The sequence below is a fragment of the Lepisosteus platostomus genome, chromosome 12 (genome assembly GCF_059453375.1).
Source record: "Lepisosteus platostomus isolate fLepPlt1 chromosome 12, fLepPlt1.hap1, whole genome shotgun sequence".
NCBI classification, from domain to species: Eukaryota; Metazoa; Chordata; class Actinopteri; order Semionotiformes; family Lepisosteidae; genus Lepisosteus; species Lepisosteus platostomus.
The window spans coordinates 37,927,188-37,949,097 of NC_142622.1; the positions used below are offsets into that span (position 1 = coordinate 37,927,188).

Genomic DNA, 21,910 nt, shown 5'->3' on the forward strand with positions numbered 1-21,910 from the left:
CAACACAACAAATCCAAAATAACGGGAATTATCACTTATAATAAAAGTCATCTCAGGATCAACAAACTAATCTGATGATTCCTCTACTCTCAGGTTACTGACAGAAACTGCAGTTCAGCTCAAACAGTTTACTTGTTATGACTAGTACAGTACAATGCAGTTTCCACTCATGCAGCTAAATGCAATCAGGATTCTGTTTCTAAAACAGAACTACTAACACCCTGAGATTATTAGATTTAAATCCTTTTGTACAATATTTAAAGAGCCATAAATCCGAGCTCTGTGTCTTTGATAAAGGAGAGGTGAAGCATTATGGGAGGGGTTATCTCAAGTTTGCGTGAAGATGGGCAACTTTAATAACATGCAGTCTGGAGGCCATCGCTCACTCACTTTTCACTGAGGTCCTCGATCCTCTGCCCGCTGAAGGGCGTGAAGCCGCCGGAGGAGGTGCTGTAGGGGCTGCTAGGGCTGGCGGGGGCGGATGTGGGCCCCTTAGTGTTTTGGATGGAATGTCTCCGACTCCTCCGGCGCTCCAGGCCCCGCCGCTCGTTCGTGCCTCCCAGACTGGCTCGCCGACGATCCTTACGTCCCGTTGGAGGGGGCTGGCTATCGTCGTCGCCATCCTCGTGCCTTAGTGTCATCTGGAACAAAATTTCCATTTAAAAAAGTTATGAGCAGACTTATTAACGGCTAACCTAACCACAACTTTCAAATATTGTAATACTTTTCGGTTTTGCTTAAAATAACACTCCTAAAACATCCTTATGTTACAACCAGGCATAACCAAGTTTTTTTGCACTTTATTTCTTGTTGTTAGTAAATTACTTAGATTCATGGACAGAGAGTATTCCAGCTCATCTCTCAAATACTTGAGGCAAATACTTTCATTTCTTAATTCTTTTTAGAGATTGATGTGGCAGACGAATTGCTCCATTACCATCATACAGTCCAAGGTCCTACTGCTAAATAGGTCAACACCAGGGGAATCCGAGTCAGAAGATTCTGGATCGTTTTATTTAATAGCACTAACTATTTTTTCAAATTCACATACACTAATTTCGTGTATATAATGAACGCTGAAAGATAACTGAAAATACACAGCCATCACATTCGATTATTTCTTCCACCAATCTGATTTACATATCTCTTTTTTAGAATTTTAAACTTTTGTTTTCTGTCAAGTGACTCTTCTGTCAATCTTTTCATCTTCTCCTGTGAACCTGTAAAATGGCTAAAAAAATTAAAAGCATTTTTTTCATAACAAAGTTAAAAAAGTAATTCCATTAATCCAAAAAGTTAATAAAATTAATTTGGATTTGATTTAGATTAAGAGATTCGTTACTTACAAATATTATAAAGGTGAGAGCATTACAATACAGGTCGTGGAGCAACCAAAAAAGTAAAAATAAAGGCATGAAGTACCTACAGTATGTCTGAGCTGCACGAAGTACTTCTGAGATCGATGCAGGGATGAGAGAGCTAAGATTACTGTGCCAGGCTAATCTGTTTGAACTTGTTATACATGCTGCAGTAGCTTTTAAGGCATTGCCAAGACAACACACTGAAGATTCACGTTTGCAGCCCTTGCTGAAATCAAGAATTACCTCATAAATATTAAATTGTTCCACGAGATCCAGGTCGGTGCCTTTCTTATTCAAGTGTCTCTGTGCAATTGCTTCAATGCCTTGCTCTTCCAGACAGTCTACCACATCATAGAAAGAATCCTGATCTGGCAGGCCAGCTAGTGTCTGCAAATTCAAAACAGAAATGAGTTTCGGCACATCCCCTTAAAGGCACAAAAACCTACTTTTGGCACTACTTTCAGCCATGCTTTAGCAGTGAAACAAACTATCCCATCATAGTTACATATATACAGAAAAGGAGATAAACATTTGTTTTCTGCATCACTCATATCTTAAATCAAACATAGAGAAAGAGAAGCATGTAAAAAATGAGAGATATTTCCAACAAAAAAGCAACTAGCCTTTTCTGTTAACCATCTTCAGCTTCACTGCAAAGGGAAATTGTGGAACAAAATAGTCTTCAATTTAGATTTAAAGAGACTAAATTCATTGGAAATTTGGCATTTCCAAATCTGATTCTCTTGTATTCACTGATGCACTGCTTTTTTGTGAAAAGGAGACTCTCTACACCATTCCCTTTTTTAAGAAATATCCTTGTTCTTTCATAAAATCTAATTCATAGTTGCCGGGGAGTCAGAACCTATCATTGCTAAGAAGGGGTGCAAGTTCCACATATAGAGCACCCCAGGCCTGGATCTGAACTCTGGGCCCCAGCGCCAGGAGGTAGCAATGCTAACTACTGTGTGACTGTGCTGCCTTTTCATAAAATCATAGAGACTAGGGCAATCTCCAAATTGAGCAAGTCCAATTGAGCATGCCCTTTACTTACTGAAGAAAAACCTGTAGTCAGGACACTCTTAGAATAGACAAGAACTCAATGTGGCTGCAGCACAACACCTCAAATGATTGCATAAAGAGTTTGATGAGCTCAATACTTTGAAGACTTCAAGCTGTTATTGCCTCAAAGGGATATGAAACTAAATACAGACTTTGTGAAAGTATCCAAATACCTAAGGACACTTAAAAATAAGAACAATTGAAAGGTTCCAAATGAGAGAAGGTCATTGGACTCATCTGGCCCTTTTGGTAGTTTGTAGCATATTGATCCAAGAATCTCAAACAGCCTTTTCTTGAAGGAAGCCAATATATCAGCTTCCCATGACTGGCTAACTTATTCCAATACCTCCATACCTGAAAGCACTGGGTTGAAATACGTTTTTGTTCTAATACGATCACATTTACAGGTGTAATTACCCCAAAATAACACATATATTATACTTATCATTCATATTAATCTTATGATTAGTAATACAAATTGCTTGATTGTAAAGCCAAATAAGTAGTCACCTTGCAGTCCCTTTTGGAAGGCACTGTACAGTATATGTTTTCTTAAACACTTCAGCTGAGTCTCTCACTCACCTTGTTAATTAATGTCATGGCATAAACAAGCAGCTCTGTGTCAACCCCATCCTTTTCATCCAGTATCTCCATGGCATTTGACCATAGCTTGACTCCTATGAAAAAAGGAGTCTTCTATAAGGCATTTGGTAAAAGATGGAAATAACATTATAAAACTTCTATTCAGAAGTTCTGTACTAACTATGGTACAAAAGATGCTTCAAGATGTCCATGACCTGATTTAAAACTGGCAAAATATCTACAGTGTCATTTATGCCATAGTGTTACCTGGCTTTTGAAATTCTCAGTAAACTCAATGGGAATACAATTAAATTAGGTTATAAATGTAAATCTTTATTCAGATGGTGTTCCTGATATTTTACAGACAGTATTACCACTCTCTATCGTGATATTGGCAGATTTCAAGCTATAAAAGGCTGGGCCTGGTTCATATTGAGACGCAAGACCTCCAGGAAGAACCAAGTTGCTTCTGTGTGTACAGTATCTTGGTGAACCAACAGCATTCTTCGCTGGAAACCAAAACTTCCAAAATGAATCTGGTGACTAGGAGCACTGTGGTGTAGGGAGTTCCATCACTTGGTCCTAGCTATTTGGCCATTCAAGACCCCGTGGTACTATTGGTAAGAGTAAGGATATCATTCCTGGTATCCAGACTAATTTCTAGCCTCCCTAAAGTTTCACCTTAAATCAGCTTTTATAGCAGTTTCTAACTTTTTTTAACTTAAAAGCTGTCACGTGTCATTCATTTGAGTGCTTCACTTCAATGGTGGATGAAGTGGTCCCCTTCCTATATGGAAAATGTTTTAGTATCATTTAGGATGAAGACCATCATATTAATTTAAATATTTAATCTTTAAAAACATAACTTTAAAAACAAATCTCTAATCACTCAAAATCCTTATCACCACTAAAGCAAAATACATTATTTTTGATTATGTTATCAATCCACAAATGGTTCTATACCTTATCACAATAAAACAGTTAGGCTATGGTCTTTACTTGGTTCACAGAGAAAGTAAAACCTAAATCTGTGATCAAATGCTACAGTCATTCCAAAAACTAACACATGGTACAGTTCTTATTCTAAACCTGCTCTCTGCATTTGGATCACTGAGTTCTTCCTGTTAAAGGTCAGAGCCTTTTAGTAGTTGGCTGGAAAATTAAAAAAAGACAGATGATCTAAAAATCCACATTCCATATTATTATTGATGGACTGAGCAAAACTCCAAGTCAACTGATAAACCTCATATACAGGCAACAGAATAAAAAGCTAAGGTATAACTTTACTGTGTAAATTATGTAAAAAGCATCAATTCACTGCATAGTAAAGGCACACAAAGTTTAGGTTTTTGCAGCACACAAAGCTTAGGTTTTTGCAAATTAACATTGCTTACAAAGGTGTTAGGAAAACCTCAAAATTCCTTCATAGTGCTCGTTATAGACAGCTTTCAAATGTAAAATTACTGACTATGAAATAAAACAGATTTTTTTTCAACAAGGCATATGGAATAAATTGCAGTGCAAGGCAAAGAGAAAATACAGGCTCACTGGTAAGTTATTACTTTTTCCTACAAAAACATCTTCCACACTGTTAAAAGACTCAGGCTTTTTTCAATTTAATGCTTCTGAACACTAAATCAAAACACTATCCTTGGTCAGCAGAAGGGCGACAGACTAATTATGAAGCTATTAGACATAAGAAAAAATAATAAAACTATGCAGAAACCATAGCATTTTAACTGGAAGGACACATTCAGAATGTGGGTCATGGCTGTGCTACAGTAAGCTGTCTGTATTTGCTGAACCATCAAGTTGTTGTTCCTTTTTACAAAACACATTAAAGACAACAAAGTAAACTCAACCCCTGTCGATACAATATTGACATTCAAAAAAGGGCACAAAGTAAGAATGTGATAGAATGAAAAAATCGAAGCCCATCATGTGAGTTTTTTGCAGTGGTTTCAATAAATATTTCAGGACTTAGTATATATACTAACTAGTATCGCCAGCAGCCATATCACCCTGCAACTCACAACTGGTAACCCACTGAAGCTAAGCAGGTCTGAGCCTGGTCAGTACCTGGATGGGAGACCTCCTGGGAAAAACTAGGGTTGCTGCTGGAAGAGGTGTTAGTGGGGCCAGCAGGGGGCGCTCACCCTGTGGTCCATGTGGGTCCTAATGCCCCAGTATAGTGATGGGGACACTATACTGTAAACAGGCGTTGTCCTTCGGATGAGACGTAAAACCGAGGTCCTGACTCTCTGTGGTCATTAACAATCCCAGGGCGTTTCTCGAAAAGAGTAGGGGTGTAACCCTAGCGTTCTGGCCAAATTTCCCATGCCTCCTAATAATCCCCCTCTATGAATTGGCTACATTACTCTGCTCTCCTCCCCACTGATAGCTGATGTGTGGCTATGGCTGCCATCGCATCATCCAGGTGGATGCTGCACATTGGTGGTGGACATTACATTTACATTACCTGTAAAGCGCTTTGAGTGGAGTGTCCAGAAAAGCGCTATATAAGTGTAAGCAATTATTATTATTATATGTATGTTTATATATTGAAGCCACTATATACAGCCACTATATTCACTATATATACTGTGTGCAATTGAATTTGAATAAATACCATTCAGCTTTAATTTTAGTTTAAGAAAGATCATTTAGAATTATGCCGTATTACACACAATTAATTATGCTCCCTTTACATATTTGTGGACTGGGTGGATGTCTTACAGTGCCATAATGTCACACTTCAGCTGCTTATAGCTGTTATCCCACTAAAGAAAGTGACACCAAAAGTCCTTAAATAAAACCCCACCACTTGATACAACAATTCATTTAATTATTGAATTACTGAATTCTGATCATTTAGAGAAACTGAAAAATATAATCCCCTTCATCTGAATAAGAGTCAGGTTATATGACTCACACACATAGAACAACTTTCAGGAAAAGACTTTTCCTTAAGGAAGTGCATATTGTTAGTACATTTGCACCTTTAAAAACTTTTACCTATTTTTCTTTGTGGAATAAAAATTAACCCTACGTTCATTCATTTAAAAAATACATTCATAATTGGGTCATTTAGCTCGACGTCTCCAGTGTGCGCTTTTCAGGACCTACCTCGTTTGGTGTCTACAGCACTCACAGCCTCAATGAGAAGCTGTGCGTTGGACTCTGTATACTCTACAAACACCAGCAGCAGCTTCAGGGCAGTCTTCACTACCAGTCGGAACTGCAGAGAAAAGAAAGAGAACCACTTTATTTCGACTTCAGATATCAACAAACATCTTTCATTGCGTTTTGGACTTCCTTGACTGTTGGATCATTCTGTTAATTAAACAATGACATTCTGAGGAAATGCAAAAAAGTGGCTGTTGTTTTTTTTCAGACATTCTTTCACCATCCTTTAAATGCAACCAGCTTCATCACTACCAGAACTGTGAAACACAGCTACTGTATAACTAATGTTTAGGTTTTCCCTTAGTTTCTGAAGTTATGGACTGACTTGTTTCTTTTGTTTCAAATTCTGACCTAACAGAATATTCTTTGCTGTCAGAATTAAGTCGTACTTAAAACTTACAGAATTATTTTTAAAAACTTTTTGTTCTAGTCCAGAATTTGAACCCATGTTTTGATCTCTATAGAAAATACAACAGAAGTCAGAAGCTACATTTCAGTGAAAAAATATTGTATTGCTCTTTCCCTGTCTACAGATTTTAAACTTAAACACCTGCAATATCTTGTAAATTACATTTCTAAATGTAATTCAGCAACATTGCTCACAAGACAGTTTTCTTTGGTAATGCACATCTTACAGCTAGGCCAAGCAGTTTCAATGCATAAGTAATAAGAAAATAACATATCTAGCCTTGATAAAAGTACAGCCTTTTCTTTACTATGTTCTTTGTGCACACAATAAGCCTGCAAATGATTAATGTGGCTTGTAGCTATTGTGCATGGATTCATGTAAATGATAAGGTTAGCTGGGGAAACACTTTTACAGTATACTGCATCCTTATCACATCTTAAAATACTAATAAAACACTCAGGGTCATGGCTGTGGAAATAATTTAAAGACCACCACTACATCCTAGGAGATGGGTTATTACAGTATAGGCATATAAGGAAAAGAACAATGACCTACTGGTCACCACCAGAGGGCTCTCTAGTATTGCCCTTACTAGAGGGCAGCCAAAGATCAGGCCACGACAGAGAATTTTAATTAGATAAACAATAGCAGTGTAGAAAACCTGGAATGGTATCAGTGCTGTCTGGTGCTCAAGTCAAATTTTTGTTTTTTAATTTTTAAATGTGGCCTGAAGCTCTGATAGGAACTATAACTCTCCTTGTTGCCTTATTTCTGTACAGACAGGTGCCATAAGTACCCCTGAAAAGTCTGTGTTGTTAATTTCTTGCAGTTAACATGTTTAAATATAAAACATAACCTAGTGGCTGCTTGCCCTCACCCTCATTGCACAAAATAGTGTAAGTAATACAGGGGGTTATAAATCCAGATTATATTCCTAAATAATTAAATTTAAAGTGAGACGACAATATACTGTAAAGGGGAAATTATATCCATAAGGAATAATGTAGTTAGCTTACAAAACATTCCTGACACATTCAGTTCAGACAAGTGCATATAAATATATTGTACCTCCATCCATCCAAAATGATTTTCTAACTGATTCTTCCACGTGAGAGTTCTGGGAGACTCAGAACCCATCTCAGCAAGCAATGGGAACAAGGCTGAATACACCCTGGATGGGACACCAGCCACTGCAGGACAGACTCACAGACACCCACACACTCATACAGTACAGTAAGTGTGGGCCAATTCTACCAGAAGCAAATTAACCTACTTGTGGACTGTGGGAGGAAACAGGAGCACCCAGTGGAAATCCACACAAACATGACAAGAACATACAAACTCCACAAAGACAGCACCCTACGTCTGAAATTGAACCCAGGATCAAAGCACTGTGAGGAAGCGATGATAACCTCTGCACCACTGTGCAGCTCTGTACTGCACATAAATCCATAAAAAGCAAAAAATAGAAATAGATAAGACAAGTATGTAATTATGCTTACCTTATAAATAGATGTGATGTGTTTGTTAATGGAAATCTACTTTCATAGTGAGACTCACAGTATTGTGACTGCATATTGTACATGCAAATATTGAGGCAGCTTATAACAGGGACCTGTATAATTTATAACGGGGACCTATATAATTACCTTGCATAATAAAGAATCGTTACTTTAAATTGCCGCGTTTGAAACACCCTTAAATATAAGATCATTTAAAGGGGAAACCTTAGAGAAAACGTAGCTTAAGGTGCTGGAACTGTGCTGGAACTGACACTGATCCTGGAGAGGTAAATAGCATTCCACTATTTGTCCAAAATTAAGCTGTCAGCAAACAAACAAGCAAGATGAGCCAAATGGTCTCCTGTAGTTTGTGACCCCTCTTACATTTTACAATCACTCTGTTACTTAATTTGACTTATTGACTTAATAAGGTCAAGATTAATAGAAACTTTAGTTATTGACTGAAGACAGACACCAATCTCAAAAGACCTCTAGAGATGTTAACTTTCAATCTATTATCATACTTTGTATTGCCCCATATTATCACAGGCATTATTCAAGATTTGCAGCTAGGATCACACTAACAATATGAAAAAATAGGCCTTAAACCTGCAATGTTTAAGGTTATATCCTCAACACAGTTAATGGTTTGTTTACAAGTTGACTTCTCTACATGAAAAAGATCACAGTTCACATTAAAATCACAACAGGTCAGAAAAAATTCAGCTTTAGGTTCTGACAGGCACCACTGTAGAAACCTTTCTTCTCCACGGGAGCACTTTATTATTCCAGCAACATTGTCTTCTATATTACATACTGTACCTCTCCATAAACTTTGAAGTTTCATTCTTTTAAAAAAAAAATTAGATAACATTGTAAAACAAGAGAAAACAGCAGACTAAATATAATACCCTAACACAGAATAAAAACATAAGTAACAGTTGTACTGTAACTGGGAATATGTAAACTGCAGTACTTCACTGCACTAAAATGTGCATTGTGGAATTGTCTGCTGTGTCTCACAATGACTGCTGATTCTCATTTCAATTTCCTTTTGCATTGTCACAGAGCTAAAAAGGTCTGGCACAGCATTCGGTGTTTGTCTCAACATTGGTGGCTTCTTGCATGTCATTGTGAATCACAGAAGCGATTCATGTGTGACATTTGTTGTTTAATTAGTTTTCAGAGATATGTGCAGTAAAAAAAGACATATGATCATAAAAAGACTGGTTAACCACAGCAAAGAAGCCAGAACAAAGCAATGAAATCAGTGTGTAACTGTGTATGTTTAGCACATGCTAAAGCAAATAACCCCAAGCGTTTCATGTCTGAGAATCCATATGTCCATGTGTTTTCTGTCATGTATTCTGCATTTGCCTCACAGATCACAAGCTTAAAGCAGCCTAGCTCCCTATACATATCTATGCTAATAAAAAAAAACCCTTATTCCTATTTGGCCCATAAAAACAAATTACAGAACACGTTCTTTAGAAGGGTTACAAATTAGACAGGAAGAAGCACATAAGGAGCTTATTACTGTATGTGCCCAGCTTTCTTTCTGCAGATTGTTTTACTACTGAAACACTGAGGGGGCTGTTTTTTGTTTATTTACATTTAAATGGCTTTTCAAATGCTATTTTTGCCACAAAGGACAGTGGCAAAATAGCATGGCAGTTGCTATGACTATGGTCCACAGAACAGAGAGCGAAGAAAATGCAGATAATAGATAATAGTAGCACAGACAATTTCTAAGGAAGATGATCAGTTGTTCTGTCAGTGCCTGGCATATAAACAGAGCGTAAAGCTGAGCAGAGAATAGAGCTGTCTGCTGTCTGAGACAGGATGGGTTTTGAAAGGTGCATCTAACAAAATTATTTAAAACTCACAAAACTTAATATTTAGAAGCTTTTTAATGTGTTAAAGTATTCTGTCAGATTTATCACTAACTTATCGCTTTAAGCTAATGTACAGAACTTTATATGGGAAAACACCTGCTTTAATAAATTATTGCTGCTACCTGTACCATCCTACAACTTAAAATATAGGGCTTCTATCAAATTGGACCTCCCAAGGCAAAGTACCGATTTTAGGGCCAAGTAATTTGTATTTGCTGCTGCCAATGACTGAAATGATCTGCAGACTGAGCTAAAACTATCCGCTTTTGTACCTGAGGGTATTTTCAGTTCATGATTAAATAATTTCTGCCCAACTCTTTCTCTTTTGTTTCATTCCCTGCTTTATGTTCTCTGCAAAAATGGGAGTCAGCTTTTTTGGGCAGGCCATTATTTCAAATGAGAATTTGTTCTCAATTGACTATTGTTAAATAAAGGATTTTTTTCCCCAATGACTGCAGTTGTAGATGTAAAAATTAGGAACCTGTACCTTAAATAGTAAATGTCAGTATCAGTACTATAGCAGCGTCATTTGCAAGTACAGTACACACAACAAATCAATTAACACATCAAAACTGCATATAATAACTTTATATCAGATACAGTGCTAGTACTCACTTCTGCAAGTACTGTATGTAAATGCTAAGTACTCTCGTCAAAGACTAATCCACTGTCATGTCACATTTTGTAAAGTAAGAGTAAGAATTTTGGCAAGGTAACAAATCAATAAAGCAAAGGTTTTTCATTCAATTTGCACATTTATTACCTTCCATTTGGGACAACTTTTGAAACCTGTTATTTCTAACGACTATGTTGCATTTACATGATAAAGTGGCAGTGCCAGCAGATCAGGGTTATATATATATAATGTAGTTATTGAAACCAGGAGAGCATACACAAAGCAAGTAAACATTTTCTGTAAGACATTTTTCTGTAAAAGTAACACCAAATTTGCTTCTAGAAATAATAATAAAAAAGCTATCTTAACACTGACACCATGTTTCAATGAGTAACAGTGACAATATTTTTACATACTCCATTGCATTATAATCTTTAATATTGTTGTATTGTTATCTGTACTACACTCTGTATATTTCAAAACTATTAGTCTGTTCTTGATTACAATTGAGACTCAGTCAACCACATTTTCTGTACTACCCTGAAAAGCTGAAGTCAGTTTTGGGCTTATAATGCACAGGGTCAATTGCCTGCACCCATTTATAAAATACTGTAATACCTAACACTGCCCTTATCAAAGGGCAGACATAATGTTTCAGATGCTCAGCTCAAGAAAAACATTTGAGTGAAAATGGAAAGAAAAGAAAGGAAACTGTCTGCAAGAGGCCAGGATTTAATTACCTGGAGAAGGTCTAGGAAATTAAGGCCATGGAAAGAATTCCCTCACGGAAGGAGATCCTATTCCACAAAGGGAACGCGAGGACTTGGCAGTGTTTAACTCTGACATGTCAGTTGTCAAGGATTTTGAAGCCTAGTCTACAAACTATCTGTTGCATGACACACTTCCTTCAGGTTTTTATAGTAGCACATATCAGGGATACAGAAGAATGCAAAGTGTTCCCCTTCAGGCTCCCAGCATGGTAACAGGACAGATAAATAGTATCTCCATAGCCTTTATTTTCAGCTAGGGAGGCACACACATCTCAGCGTGGGCAGTAAATACTGCATCACAACATCCATCCAATGTAGTTGGCAACAGTTGAAGCCAGAAAAAGTTACTGTATTGAATGACAAAAGTCAATCCGTATCTAATAACTCTCTACAGGCTCCATAGAATTCATAACAATTCAATACACAGCTGTTCATGTTTAGGTAAGGGAACGAGGAAATAACGACAGAGGTGAAAAGTATTGGCTTGCAAGAAATATCAAAGATACCTGCATCGCTTGAAGGAGAACTGATATTGTCTCTAAATACAAAATGCTTTCACAACACTTGGCCACTAGAGGCTATCAAGTATTCAAAGCTAGCTTTGGGAATGAAATGAATATTCTTACAGTATTGTGATCTGAAACCTCCTTTCACGGCATGCTTACATATATTTCATGCCTTCAAAATCAAAAAGGTGTCAACCTAGGGAATTGCAGTCATCATTTCAACTTCAGCAATGAATCAAGCCAGACATTTAAGATTTTGAACCAGCCAAGCAATGGTTTCGAATTTCTAAAGTATCCTCATCCAACATCAGGAAATGACATGACTTTAACATAATTATCTTTTTCTTATATATAAGGAAAAGTTTATACAGTATAAACTCAACTGCACTAATTGCAGCTGAAGCAGGTGATCTGGTTTTTTACTTAGATTTTTGAATATAATCTAATCACCTAATGAAACTTGACAAAATGAAAAATTAAATGTATACTAACATATTTTAATTTATGGTTGCATAGTCTGTGATAAAAAGAGTTTATGACTTCCTACTTCTTAAAGGGTAAGTAGGATATCATCTTCTTGTGATAAAAATAAGTTTGACTTTAGTACTGTATAAATAAATCAAAAACATCTAGATTCTGTATGTGATTTTACAGAATGACCAACTGTATTGTGCACAGACACTGCTTTACATACAGCCTGCAGGTTTTGTGAATGTTTCAGAAATATTTTTTGTACTCCGTTACAATTTAACATGCAGTATATTAAATGATCCATAATAAATGTAATGCTTAACATTTGACATTTGAATGATTAGGTAATGTCTTTATTTATTCAAAGCAATGCTTTAAAATTAGTGTTTCATTCCACACTTGAGAATACATAATTGCATTCTGGTAAAAAGTGCTAAGAAATAAAATGAGGCAAACACGACTGTCATAGAGTGTGAAAAGTCCTGACTTCAGAGCCCTCACTGCCCCCCTTGGGACTAATGTGGAAGCACAACAAAGGATCTCTGGGAATAAGCTACAGTATATTAAACACATTCCTGAAGCAATTATTTTTAAACACATCAGTGAGACACTTAAACACCTAAACTACCACCCCTGTATTACTAAACATGAGATATAACAATCTAATATACTTATCCCATAAATAAAAGCCATGCAAAGTACTAGGCTGTAAGGTCTATCTTTGATATGACTGCAAAACATCACTCAATATAATCACATAGATTAAAAACAGCATTTCTTTGAAAATTAAGTCAATATCTATTCATACATTTTTAGAATCCACTTTACTTCAGAGGATGGACACAGGGCAGAAGGCAGGACTAGAATATCACAGTAAAGGACACATTCCCTTGATGTTTTTTAACAAAATTGCATAAAGGGGGAAAATTAGAAATGCAAATCAATATGGACAGCATGACTCTGCACTTTAGAAGGAAATTAAAGAAACCACACGCAAACATGGGGGGAAACATGGGACCTCCACACAGAAGCTGTCAGTGTACAGTTTGCTACGTAGACTAATACTCCTTTCTTTATTATCTTTCTTTTTACTTCTCTTATGTGTAATGGGGTTGTGCTATTTAGTTTCTTGAAAATCACACAGAAATACAATTCTTAATAAATAAAATAAAAATAAATCATTATCATCCTTCCATTTTCAAATCACTTAATCCAATACAGGGGAGCCAGACCCTATCCCGGCAAGCAACGGGTGCAAGGCACTATACACCCTAGATGGGACGCCAGTCCATCGCAGGGAACACACAGACACAAGCATGTTCACACTCACAATCCTAACCACTGTGCCGTTCATTGTCACAGTTATTATAACAATAAGAAGAACATATGAAAGGTGAGAGGAGCCAATTTGGGCCATCAGCTTCTGAGGTTATTAAAATGTGTTTACAACCAATATACTTGGCAACTGTATTTACTGTATAAATGTACAGTATAAGCGCACTGTAAGTGTTTAATTGGGTACCCATTAGACCTCTTAAGAGTGATAAATAAGGATAGGATGGATGTTCTTAGCATTTTACATTTATAAAGGTGTAAAAATGTTTTCCGAGAACTAGAGAAAAATCACCAGAAGCATCTTTCACTCATGCATTTTAGAAAAGATAGGCATCCAAGTGTGCACATTCTTGTGTGCTTAATGCATTCCAACCTGGAGAGGGACAAGAGCACTGCTCAAACCACCCCAACATGTTTTCATAAACAACAATATATTTTTTTTCTTTTGCCAGGTGTGTAGAAGGGCCAATCTTAAATGATTGCATTCCTTTGAACTCCTAATTAAACTTTTGCCAGGTTTACTGTATGGGTGGGTGTAAAATTCTCAAGGCTAGCTGCGGTAGGTTGAGGTGTATTGTAAGTACTGTGTCAAAATGTGCGAGAGGTAGGGTTCTGTAATCAACTAATATGTAATTATAGGAAACAAACTGTCTATAAAGCAAATAATACAATGCTATTTTGATTATACATCTCACCACTGATCCTATAGTCTACGTTTTGATTCTGACTTTTCCCAGCTGCAGGACCTCTCAAGGGTCCCAGACTGAAAGATAAATAATGTGTGATAAACTGACGGTCAGACAGTGACTACTTGGATTCTGTTAGAGATTTGGTATGTGAACCTTTACCCTAAACACTGTTAAGACAAAATTCTTTTTTTCTGTTGTTCAGATTGACTGTACTTCTGTGGAAAAAGATACACATATGACATGAAGAAGCAATGTTTAATGTTCCAAAAGGAGGTACCAACGAATTGATTATTCAGATTAGATTTAAAGTCATAGACTAAATTGATTCAGGTATAAACAGGAATACCATTCTAACAGCCAGCAGCCATTATCGCCCTGCAGCTCTCAACTGGCTACCCACTGAAGCTAAGCAGGGTTGAGCCTGGTCAGTACCTGGATGAGAAACCTCCTGGGAAGCTGTGGTTGCTGCTAGAAGTGATGTTAGTGGGACTAGCGGGGGGTGCCCACCCTGCAGTCTTTGTGGGTCCTAATGCCCCGGTATAGTGGCGGGGACACTATGCTGTAGTGGGCGCCGTCTTTCAGATGAGTTGTTAAACCCAGGTCCTGACTCTCAGGGGTCATTAAAGATCCCCAGGCATTTCTCAATAAGAGTAGGGAGTTATCCCAGTGTCCCGGCCAAATCTCAACCCTCTGCCTTTACCGTGGCCTCCAAGTTGTCCCCATGTATGATTGGCTTGCACTTGCCCTGGGATGGACTGGCGCCCTGTCCAGGGTGTACCCTGCCTTGCGCTCGTTGCTTGCCGGGTAGGCTCCGGCTTCCTGCAACACCGTATTAAGCAGTTTGGTGTTTGACATGGCATTCTAACAATAATATTTGAAACTTTTGAACCTTTCACATAATTTTCCATAACAGGAGAGAATATCCTACTTAACACCATATGAATATTACTGATTTACTACACTAAGTGTAAAAATATGTCATTGAAATTTTGCAGCAGGGCAGGTAAGAGTACATTCATCAGTCAGTGGATGAATGGAAAGTTTCAGTTCTGTTTCTTATACCTGGTCAACTCTGCCTGAGATGAGAACAGGTTGATGTTAGGTTGTTGCCACCAATCTTGGCTCCATTGGAGGTATAAATGATCTAAACCGTTAATAAATGGTTTTCCTAGCCTGTGTATTATAATTTTGTTTGTACACATTCTCTTACCTTCGATCCTATGAGTGTATAGAGCCACTGGATGGATTCATTGTGACTGATTACACCGTTCATCCCATCTACATACAGCATGATCTGCCCCAGTGCTGTAAAAGATATAAAGGAAAAGGTTTATCTTTTGTTTTCCTTGCTTTTCGGTTCAAACATATTTATTGGGGTTCTGATAATAAAGTTCTACAACAAAGGCAATAAGTCAGAGCACAGGTTGAATCCTGTTGTCCAGGTGTTCAGTGGGGGCTTCTTCATAGACATCTGTGACCAAGATTATCAAAGCAATGATGCACAATTGGACACATCATTAGTCAGGCAGTGCACCCTTTGTTTAATTTATAACTCTGACTCCCAGGACCTATGCCACAGCTCTGATCTATGCTAATCCTCCTGTAAGGCTCTGTGGAGCTCACAGTCTGTCAGGCGATGAATGGCTATAACAGAAGAGCATGCTAATGAAGCAAGCACATGTACAGGTATTCTTCCTTTGTGGCACGAGGTTTTAGAGGTTTTAGAGGTAATCTAAAATGCTAAATGATAGGCAATTGAAAATTGATTGGGTAAAAATATATATGCAAAGCCCAATTTAAAAAAAAAGTATCTTCGGACCTAGTGTAATGGAGCGAATGTCTGTGACAGTTTGCGCAGTGGGTGTGCAAGCTTATAGACCAGTCAGAAAGAGATAAGGTGCAGGCATTTGCACGAGGCAGAGAGAGTAAAATCTACTGCGGATGAGTTCAATCATTCTCTCAATAAAAAGGTTCAGAACAAGGTCTAGATTTCCTATTCACTCGTCACGAGGTCAGAATAGTCTAATTCTTACAGTAAGGCCAAGCAAAAGATAAATATTCTCCATAGGCTAGAAGGGGGGAGCAGGTTGGCTCTCTCATTATAGTTTTAAAAAGGTTAAAGCAGGGTTTGAGGTTAGGGTTGGTTGCTTTTCCATCCTTTTAAAATCAGTTGACAGGGGAATCCAATGGGACAAAAGAACTTTTTTACGAACCACGTCAGGTTGGGAAGGATTTTAAACCAGGCCTGGTCCAGGTTTAGGCGTGGTGTTCAACATTCCCTATTCTTTATAGCGATTGGTCTTCTTAAGGATTAAGCCAAATAGGAATTCCTATAACTGGGCCCTACTAACTACACCCTTCATTCCAGTCTACCAAACAGAGGACCTGTTACATCACATTACTGCATTCTGAAGATGCTCAATGAGAACATTCAATTGGTCCCTAGGTTTTCAACTGACACACCATACTCCCATCTTCAGTCGTTTGAATGGTCGGTGTGTTTTCAGATCTCATGGTGTAAGTAATTTTTCATAAATAAGTAGGGAACCTACTGTATACTGTATAAAGTTTCAAAGTATTATAGTTATGTGTTTATAGTTATATCCACAGCAGAGGCTATGTTCAGATGTATTTGGACACATTTTTGCAATTTGTTTATCCTGTAAATGCAAGATAATAGAAGGCTTGGTTACATTTTATTAAGCATAAATGTAACTGAACACCCAATGGGGCCTCCCCTTACTTATTCCTATCGAGTTCATGTGCTGTACTGATGTATGTACCATGTACTAGTTTTGAAAGCTAAAGGCTAGTTTTGAGCTTGGTGGCAAACGAAAAACACTTATCAATTTTTAATTACATTTACCTGGCATTTACTCTCATTTCTAGACTAAATCTAGACTACATCTGCAAAATGATTAGCTAGTACCATGTTATTATCAACATTTACTGTCCAAACTGCATTGCAATACACCTGCTATACCTGAGTAAACCCTAGACTTTTAAATATAACATACAGCAAAGAGACCATTGAAGAGGGTGGTATTATCAATCAAACACTTAAAAGGAGTACAAAAGGTGGCACAACAGCTCTGTTTTAGGTTCAGAAACCTAAGTACAGTTATTTTCTTTCAAATGAGAATTAAATATATATAATGTGCAGTCACAAATGAGATATAATTCTGTGACAATCCTTTAATTTCACTGCAAACATCCTCTTTCAGGCAATAAATCCTTCAGAAACTTGTGATATATTTAAGTGATTTTACTATCTAGTACAACTGCTCTGCTGGGATTGTTGTGTTCTTTAAGTGTACAGAGGTCTGAAATGTGATTACTTGTTGAACTGCACTCTTATAACCTTATTTAAAGAGGGAAGTAGCAAGGAAAAGTTAATACATTAAATACAAACTGAATACATGAATACAAGACAGGCAGAACATATACTCAAAACATCTTGAATGCACAGCTCACTGGGCACCCACCAGCTTTACTTAACCACCAGCCAAATACAGAATGACGTGTTGAGTTTGAGAATAAAAAATACAGATTTATTGTATAAATACAGTACATGAAAAAAAAAAAGATTTAAAAGGTTCTGTTTTAATTAGAATATATTACAGACCTGCTTGTGGAGAAGATATCTGCATTAAATGAGCTGTAGTATTTTGTAACATTGGAGCTACCCATTCAAAAGAGAAAGCTAGAAGAAATGCTAAAATATAAGTGTAGTTAACAATAGTACAGCAGTTTATTCCCTCTTGAATTGTAGTGTTTAGCCAATACTATATTCTGCCACTTAATATTTGTGTTGTGATTCATAGATAAGCAAGGCAAGTGATGTATTAATAGAGAAGGATATTCTAAAGATTTCATCAGACTCTGCAGTTTTCACAGTTTTCTTCTCAGGGGTAGAATGTATATGCAAAATATTGGGTTCCCAAACGGTGGCACTATACCACAGTATATTCTGTTTCTGTGGTGTATTATTTGTGGTTCCCTGCTTCAATACCAGACAGCCCATTCACACCTTCATACACGCATGTATACACAAATTTAGTACAGCAGACATTCCTTAGATTTTTGTGCTCCTTGACCCTGTATTTATTCCCGTGGTATACCTGTGCAATGACGAACATGCTCTATTCAAATCCCCTTCAGCAAATAAGGCCAAACCTTTTCATTAAAGACATACCAAGAAATCACAGATGCAAAAGTTAAAGATAACCAAAAAGAACGTGTCTCTGAAAGTTATGTGACCTCCCAAAACCTGGGAAGATGATTTTTAAAGCTTGGCCACACTTTCAAATGAAGTCTAAGGGTGCCAGTCCAAAAACAGAAAACAGAGTTGTGGAAAGGGAAATTTATTTTCTTCTACTTTAAATCCAAATCAGCTATTTTATCTGGACTTTAAGCAAAAGAAACACACTGCACTGCATCAGTTTTATTTGAGAACTAAGCTGTTATGTCTGTACTTAGGTTATTGTTAACGTATGTTTGGAGAGTACTGTGGTTATTGTTAATATATAATAATTAAGCAAGGATTTGTGGTGCTGAACAAGATTTCATTTTGGAAGAGGCTGTGCTGAAAAAAAAAGTTATTTTAAAATATTTACATTCACACCTTTACAGTTAACAAAAATAAATCTACATGAGACTGATTTTTAAATAATTTATTTTTACAAAATAATACTATCAAAATCTGCAAAAATGGTATGTCTAATAAGGAATATAAAATATTTACATATTATAATGGCTTGCAAATAAAAATGTCCATGTTTTTCCTTTCATAGTGTGACTAATTGGTTGTGGATAAACATTTGCCCTGTGCAAGGCAGTTGCCTCTGACTTGCTTTCCATTCCTAAAGGGATGTATAAATAAACATTTAGGAACCTAATAATAAGTGGAGAGTAAACTCAACCTCTGCCTGTTCGCTAAGCAGAGCTTCTGTCCTGGAGAAATGCTAACAGGAAAGAGTGAAAGGACATTTTTTTCCTCTGGCATGAAGAGTGCACAATATGATCCTTTCAGGACTGCAGTTTCTATTGTTGTCTTCCATTTAACAGTCTGTCTTTAGCAATAATGTTGGTTATCCCCAGGGTCAACGTGAAGGAAATGCCATTTCAGCACAGGCTGCTGCAAGAGCATTCAAGTTAATTAGCTGCTAGTCTACTGTTTGGACAAGGCTAACAATTAAGCCAGAGATTGAAAAGAACCCCCAAAGGACATACAGTTCACTCTCCAGTCAGTAATTTCCAACTTTGGATGACTTTTTACCCATCCATTTAAGATGCTGAATCATGTAATCTACACAGCCCTGCTTAGGAAAACTGTGACTCGTCGGCAACAGCCTAACACACAAATGTAGCTGAACTTATCAATGTTTTATAATTATTATTTGAATATCCTTGAGAGTAGAATACTGTATGTCAGAGCACATGAGCATCATTACATTATCACTTAAAATCACTCTAAAATAATGGAATAATTATACAATGTTCCATTTAAACTGGGAAACCAGTTAAAAATAATTTAGGAATGCAATGAAACCAAAGCCATTTTATTACAGTTGCTGCCTATGAAATTGAGCTGAGACCTATCATCAGAGCGCTAGACCCTATTCCTATTCCCCTACTCTAAAGTAGCCTCATGGATGTCTATCAATTTGTTACCAACCTTATTGAGGACTCCCTGAACTCTGCTGATGTTACTTATGTAACGTAAATGGCAAAATGCCCCAGTTACTTAAGCACTACAATGCCACTTTTGATTTGCCTTTTCTCAAACAAATCTCTAACAGGTGATGGCAACTCAGTTACAATCTCATCTTGGGTTTGATCAGCTTTTGGATCCTTTTCAGTCAGAGTTTAGACAGAGCCACAGGACTGAAACAATCCTTATTAAAATTAATGGTTTGCTAATGGCTCCTTATTGTGGGTCACTTAGTCTTTTTCTCCTTCTGGATGTAAATGTAGCTTTTGATAATCACAGGATCCAACTGGATCACATGGAACAAATGACATAGGCACTACTGGCTTTTCCCTTCATTGTCTGGGCTCCTTTTATGGCTACCAGGAGCCAATAAGTTAATGTAAGATGTTTTAAATCCTGTGTTGTTCTACAAAGTTCTGGGGTGGGACCTTAAATTTGGATGTTTTACATGTTGCCTCTTTGTCAGATAATTAGCCAAGAAGAATTCATGTGTCACTGCTTTTCAGATGACAATATTTATTTGCAGACTAAATCATTACATACATTGAAGAATAAATTAGTTTAATCCAATTAGAACTTTGTTTTTCAGATTTCCTCGAAGATATGCCAGTGCATTTTTCACTTATGTCAACCAAAATCCATGTTGAGAATCTCTGTTCACTACAAAATAAAGGGTGCTAATGCACCATTTCAATAGCTCATTTACACCCTCTGTCCAGAAACAATGTTCTTATCATCTTATCTTAAGTAACATGTATAGAGGCCTTTTAACCAAACAAAATCATATATGGGAGAATAGAAAAATTACATTGCAAAAGACTAGCTCAACATACTGTACTGTACATATAGGTGATATTGCCAATTTAATGGATTGAATAATAAATTAAATACAATTTAATTTAATTTATACACATAGGGACATTGCAGCTATTGGCAAATACAATCAGTTCCATGTTCTGTAATTAAATTGGACTGTGGTCTACACCCCCATTCAATGTGAGATGAAATGTTGTCAATTTCTGCGGTTAAAACAATCATGGACAAAAGGAAGCAAAATTCTGAAATGGATTACATAATTGGAACATGCTTGGTAGTTAATGTCATGTAGTTAGGGTTGTCATCTGGCACCCCTAATTCAAGGACACTTTTGAAACAGAACAAGTTTTTAAAATTGCCCTGAAAAAATACAAAAATGATGTGTAAATTAAGTACTACTACTATTACGACTAAATTACTATGGCTCTTTAATTATCATGTGGAGCCTAACAATAACTAAAAATATTGGAATAGTGTGACTACAGGAATTATCTTAGGTCTATAGTAAATGTTAAAATACATTTTACAATGTGAGAAATATCTGCTAACATAGACTTAATTATCTGTGGGACACTGTTAGACAATTACTTAATACCCTAAAGTGATTTTATAATGTCATGCACTGAACTGTTAACCAACAGCTTATGTTGATTTGTTTTTCCCATTTGACTGTCCATCTTTATTTTGTTATAATCCTGAACGTTGACTACAGTGGTTTCCATTTAATGTAATGAATTCTGTATTTATTCTGCAGTTGGATATACCATTCTGTTTAGCATTGTACCTGTGCTGAGTGCAATTTATACCTAATACAATTACATTAACTATACACCATCTCAGATAAATGCATACAAAAGAATAGTTTAGAGCCCTGGAGGAGAAAACATATATTTTATCATTGTATTTTCAGGACTTTTTCTAATGTAAAAAAAACAAATTAAAAAGGAAAACTACACAACAATAATGGAGTAGATAAGAACACAGATATTAATTTAAAACT

The 21,910-nt window shown here is 36.8% G+C and overlaps 1 protein-coding gene across 5 annotated transcripts in view; it reads right to left on the reverse strand.

The window, feature by feature from the left end:
- The window catches only part of fhod3a (formin homology 2 domain containing 3a), a 244,989-nt gene that overhangs the window by 67,759 nt on the left and 155,320 nt on the right, over positions 1 to 21,910 (reverse strand). For all 5 annotated transcript variants that reach the window (XM_088601865.1, XM_088601864.1, XM_088601869.1 and 2 more), the window contains exons 6-10: positions 15,592 to 15,686; positions 6,129 to 6,240; positions 3,003 to 3,097; positions 1,605 to 1,748; positions 391 to 641 (exon numbers count right to left, since the gene is read on the reverse strand). In XM_088601865.1, the coding sequence (XP_088457991.1) occupies positions 391 to 641; positions 1,605 to 1,748; positions 3,003 to 3,097; positions 6,129 to 6,240; positions 15,592 to 15,686 (697 nt within the window). The remainder of the gene's footprint in view (positions 1 to 390; positions 642 to 1,604; positions 1,749 to 3,002; positions 3,098 to 6,128; positions 6,241 to 15,591; positions 15,687 to 21,910) is intronic.